The 5,819-nt window shown below is 42.9% G+C and overlaps 1 protein-coding gene across 1 annotated transcript in view; it reads left to right on the top strand.

The window, feature by feature from the left end:
• Nucleotides 1-5,602, top strand: part of CNPY1 (canopy FGF signaling regulator 1) — a 37,148-nt gene extending 31,546 nt beyond the window's left edge. Inside the window, exons 3-5 of the mRNA XM_057371087.1 lie at nt 3,436-3,465; nt 5,182-5,278; nt 5,592-5,602. Coding sequence (XP_057227070.1) covers nt 3,436-3,465; nt 5,182-5,278; nt 5,592-5,602 — 138 coding nt within the window. The remainder of the gene's footprint in view (nt 1-3,435; nt 3,466-5,181; nt 5,279-5,591) is intronic.
• Nucleotides 5,603-5,819: the final 217 nt, after the last annotated feature.

Raw genomic sequence — 5,819 nt, 5'->3', positions numbered from 1 at the left:
CAAAAGTTTCCTTCAACTTTCAAAAAATGCCCCAAAGAAACAAAGCCCCTTTTTCTTCGTTTTAAAGATTTCAGATGATTTGAAGGTGCTTCCGATTTTGAAATGCTCAGTAGAAAAAGCAGGGAGGGAAGGAGCAAATTTTCTGACTTATGTGAAAACTTGAAGAAAAAAATCGTGCATTTATCAATCTCCTTGTCAAATGCAATAAAAAATCATATTTATATTTTTGCACAAGATAGAAGATAAAGTTTGTTGCTGAGTACATGGTTTTCTCCTATTACAATGATGGCTGCCTTTTCATTCATATTTTAATGAGGTTAGTATCTCTGAGACAGCTTTTTCGGGGTGGAGGCCCATGTCTCCGGTACAATTACAATAGGAGTTGCTTTATTGACAAGTACTATTCAAAATCTTCACAGTATAGAAAGAAAGGCTTTAGTTTTCCACCACTTGTCCAAATACTTATTCCTCTCTTACTATTAAAAYACTTTCAGAAAGAGCACTCTCAACTGCCTGGAGCCCTGTACACTGGGCAAAGCAGAGCTCAGCAAAAAAGTACTTCGCTTAAATTCAAGTTGCATTTATGCCTGCAAAAATTTCCCTTGGTAAAACCCAAAAAATAGACACCAGAARTTAATAGGTAGTCTTGGCAGCTTCTGCATCCATGGATATTCAAGAAACAAGCTCATATAAATAGTAGTTCCTATCCAAATTGTAAGTGTGACTTCAACCGTATGAGGGAAGAAAAAGTTATGCAGAGATCATGCATCCAATATAAATTTTTTAGACAGAAACAAAAAATATTTGCAAATCCAACTGTTGGCAAGTTAATCTCTTGTGCTTCTTTTCATCTTCTCTATGTATATGCTACCTCTCAATACTTTTCAATAGTGTGGCAAGGGAATACAGCCCAAATCTAAATATGATGCTAAATAAAAGCCTGAACCACATCACATCACAGTGCTCGTGCATATACAAAAACTCAGTGGTACATCCAAAAGAAAGTTCCCACAGCAAAACTCTCTCTGTAAATTTGTGGGGATCCTTACATGAATTTTAAGGGTTCATTATTTTTTTTCAGATTTTGGAGAGATTCTCTCTCTGGTCAGTCCTTGGCTGTGCTGCACATGATAACATTCAGGAGAAGGGAGTTCCCGTTTTTGGGCAGGGTACCCCATGGCATCCATGGGCTTTGGCTCAGCCACACTCAGCACATTCCCAACCAGCCAGGAAGCTACAGGAAAGGGCTGMGGGAGATACAACTACACACCTGAAYATTGGTTGGAGTAGAGSCMWWRGRAAAWYYTTTTTTCCCAAAATTTGCAGAGCAAAACCTTTCTGCTGAAGATACTGAATCTCTCTTTGAAAAAAATGCAGCCGCAGAAAGTGCYTTTCCCCATCAACTTACTGAAGTTACTGTCCTGGATGTAAACTTAGAAAGGGGATAACATTTAGTACAATTTATTGCTRTAGCAGTCAGATTGCAAAAAAACCCCAGTCCTTCCCAGAGCAACACTGACCTCAATAAAAGGGATGCCAGGGCTGAAATTAGACTGTGAAGTCGAGTCCCACCTTCTGTCGTAAAACCTTCTTTCCACATTCACAGGTGTTTTTATTTTTTACCTTCAGGCCCTGCCACATATTTCTTTATGTTTTGGGGGGAAAGTGCTTCCTCTGTGCCTGAGCTGCCGGAGCCTCTACACTCCCTGTCCCAGCGAGAGGAAGAAGCAGCAGAGTTTGGAGCACAAGTTTCAATCTTCTGCCACCACCTTCTGCCCCCACCAGCTTTTTTTCCAGTTTGTGAAACATTGTGTTTTCCTGGGAAAAAAAAAAAAATGCATCCCAGTGGATGAGATGGAATTTTAATAGCAAAATATGGTTTTGTATGAGACTGTCTTTACTGTAAAATAAGTTTTGCTGCTCTAAAAACAGGATTGGGATCAAAAGGCTGCCACCTTCTTTTTTTTTTTTGTCCTTTTTTTTTTTTTACTTTTTTTTTTTTTTTTTTTTTTTTTTTTTTTATTTTTTTTTTTTTTTTTTTTTGACACTTTTTTTGCTCTTCCCAGTTTTCATAAAAAGTAGACTCCCCATCTGTATGTGACTGGGGGAGGGAGGGATTTCATAATGGGCTCTGGTGCAAGAAGACGAAGGGGGAGAGAGAGGAAAAAAMCCCTCTAAGCTTTAATTTTAATTCTTCTGCCTTTATTTATCTGATTTGTGGCCAGATGGTGGTGAAGCAAGGCAACCCCTTTGTGCAAATGAAGCCCACATGTGAAAGTCCTTCTGTAATGTAATCATTGAGACCGGAAGGGTTCATACTGTGTCTGAAAAGAGACAATGGAGCCGGGATATATCAACATCGCCGAAATCGAGTTCATTTGCGATGCAGGCCCTTTGACTATGGTTGTCATGAAAACTTCCTACTTTGATCAGCAGAGGGTGGAGAGAAAAAGAAGAAGGGGGAAAAAAAAAAAAAAAAGAAGTCTTCTAAAGGGGCAGGGATGCGGCGCGGGTGTTTGCTGTGCACTTGGCTCCGGTTCACGCCCCTTTCCGGAAGACGCAACAGGGARAGGAGCATCTTGCACCTTGACCTGTCTAGACGGGGCGCGAAGTTTGGGGTTTTTTTTTGTCCCCGTTTCCAAGGGCGAGGGCTGCTCTTTGACCCCCACCAGCAGCAGCGGTGGCTCTCAGGGCATAGGTAGCGGCCTGAGGTTTCCTGCCGAATTCTCGCCGTGGCCGGGAGGGAAGGGGATGGACAAAGACACGGACCAGCTGTTCGGAAATAAAGCTGAAATAGTAGAACCTGGGAGAAGCTAGGTTTTGTAAGCTATTATTTTCTTCACAAAACCCCTGGGAGGTATTAAACAGCTGCATCTGAGCTGGCGAGCAGCGGCTAAAAGACAGAGCAACAACTGAGAGCCCGGGACTTTGGCAAACTCCGCTTCAACCAGAGAAACAAGTGGCCGGAGCGCCAAGGGCTTTCATGGCCCGAACGCCGTCACCCTTCGCCGCGGTGTCTTCGGGCTGCCGGGAGGTTTCCAAATGGGAGGCTGGCTTTGGAGGAGGGCGAGGGGCGAGGGGTGCGGAGGGTGTGAGCTGAAGGGCCCAYGCAGGTTCTCCAGGGCCGCCTTATCTGGAGCTGACGTTTTTAATTACGTGTGTAATGTAATGTGTCGACGGTTCTACATAGCGAGTGGGATGCTCTTTTTGCTCTTCCTGCGATCTAACTGGGCATTATCTGTCTGAACTGTGGGGTTTTGGTGGTGTAATAAGCAAAAAAAACCCGTTTTTTTTCCTCCACAAGGTTTCTTTAGCAGAGTCAGAGAGCAACTTAAAGGAGTTGTTGGGACAGAAAAAGAGATGGGATAGATTTGCTCCTAGGAGAGGGGAGAAAAATCTATGCAGACTATAGGAAAAAAAAAACCCAGTGTTTAGTCTGATGCTTATAAACCTTTAAAATTTGGGGCAGGCCAACACGACAAGCGAGTAACCTTTTATTTTCCAGGCACAGCTGTGTCAGCGTGCCCACTCTTTCTCATCACTAGGAAATTCATGCAGATCGTGCCTTGTTTTAATATTCTTGCAATATTTTTACATAGTCCATACTGGCTCCTCACAGAAACTGGCTGAGTATGTCGTGATAACACTGTGTTTTGTCAGATGTTTTACAACCTTATTTAGAAATGTATTTGGATCTATTTAGGGCTTCATAAATATGAATAAAGCATTTACAAAAGGCACATCACTTGCAGAAGTAACCCACGGATTAGACCAGATGCTTTATACATTACAAATTTCCTAAACTTCAACAGTTCCAAACTACATTTTACTAGTGGATTTTTTTTCTAAGTGATTAAATATAAATTAGCATTTCCTAGGAAAAAAAAAAGATCTCTGCTGATTTATGTGCAGGAAATAAGGGAATTGTACAAGTGGCTAAAATCCAGATTCCTAACTGGAGTTTCAAATATTTATAGACAAATTAAGGGAGGAGGGGAAGGATGTCATMTTTCTTTTCTCCTTAGGCCTTATGGTGTAGAGATGGGTTTTTTCTCAGCTAATTCTTAAAAACACTGAGGTGCTCTGCCTGGTTTCGTGCCAATGCCTTCTTCAAAATTATATTTTATCTATTTTTCTTTAATGCTTTTGGAGTTTGTTGTTTTTGTTTGGTTGTTTTTGTTTTTTTTTAATTGTTGTGGCAAGTGAACAAAAACAAACAACAACCACATAAAAAAGGCTCTGAAAAGCCAGGGGGTTGTGCTGAACGTGGCCTTCTGAGCAGTGGAAAAAAGCAGGCAAGTGAGCCAGCGAGGAGCACAGGCACAGCTCTGCCTGTGTCACTGCCAGCTCGCGGTTATTGTGTGTCCTGGCAGGTATTGCTTTGCTTTTTTCAGCCAAGCACAGCAAAGGGCCTTTTTTTGAGTGTGTGTGTATTTGTGTGTGTATGACTTCCAGMAGGCAGATTTTATTTCACTGTGGTTTTTCTCTGCCCATGTTACAGGGCTTCCCCTTGTTTGTGGGTTGAAGGCTGTGTTTTGGAGACAGGAATTCCCTCTTAACGTGCACCCTGACTTCCTACAAGGTGCCAAACACCAGGCTGGTGCTGCACCCCTTTGGACTCACCCCCCAGCCCAGGGTGGGTAGAGATGAATTTTGGGGCACCGAGGTGAATTGCCAGCAGCTCCCTAAATGCTGGGGTGAGGGGGAGCTCAGCAGCTCTCTGCTCTATCTGCGCTGAAATCAGAGCTGCATCTKCAAGGCCAGGGAGCTGCGTTTATGGCACATCGTCACCACTAATATCAGACTACAAAATGGGCTCGTTTTATTTAAATTTCGAGAGCCTCCTCCATGTGTCCGTGTTGAAAGGGGCGGGGGTGSAGGGGGGTGTCCCTAACCGAGACAAATTCCTTTTGGAGGGGTTTTCCTCTCCCCCCTCCCAAATCCATGAATTTGGTTTTGAAACAACAGTGAGGCTGGGCATGAAGTTTAAGTAATATTTGGTAGCATGAATTCTCGGGCAGCCCCCATTCATCCCCACGCTGTGCAGGGCAGGGAGAGCAGAGCGAGCCGAGGGCTCCTCGCAGCCGCCCTGCTTGTTCCTAGCTAAARRAAAAAAAAAAAAAAAAGGAAAAAGAAAAAGAGCACAGTACGAGTATCCTCCTTTTTTTTCCATCCTTACAGTGGGAAAGTATCGTAGAGGAGTATGAAGATGAAATACTCTCACTTATCGCCCAAGAGGCAGACTATCTAGCTGACAAGCTGTGCAGTGAAAAATCAGGTACTGTGTCTGATGTAACATGTGCTCTCTCTACAGCCGTGTGGGGTTGGGTGTTTTTTTTTTTTCAAACCCAGCGTACTGCTTTGCAGGAGAAGTGGGCTGTTGTTGAATAAGCAATGACACTACATGGCTTTAAAAAAAAAACAAACAACAAACCAAACCAAACATCCCCTTTCTTGAAGGCTTTTAATTCTTTTAATTCTTTTGTGTATGTTAATGCAGCATAATTTGAGCATCCCAGCTAACGTGGTTTGTTTTCCTTCTGGTGTTACATGACTTTTTGCTCCTTGTGTGTCTTCGCTGTCATTTCCAGGTCAGAAATGAAACTAACTCTCTTGCAACAAAATACAGGCATTTGTTTCTCGTGTTTAATGGCTAATGGCAGCCACTAAGCTGAACTGGGAGAGATGAGAGGGCAGGKTTAGAAATGTGCTGTTCATTTTTAGGTGAACTCTTCGTTGCCATCAGACAGGAGTTGACATTAGAAGGCTGGCCAGCCCACCGCCATCACCTCCTGGGGAAAATGTATTTTATTCTTWTT

This window comes from Malurus melanocephalus, unplaced genomic scaffold (genome assembly GCF_030028575.1).
Source record: "Malurus melanocephalus ecotype Western Australia unplaced genomic scaffold, MMel_1.1 scaffold_140, whole genome shotgun sequence".
In the NCBI taxonomy this organism is placed as follows: Eukaryota; Metazoa; Chordata; class Aves; order Passeriformes; family Maluridae; genus Malurus; species Malurus melanocephalus.
This window is presented reverse-complemented; position numbering and strand designations above follow the sequence as displayed.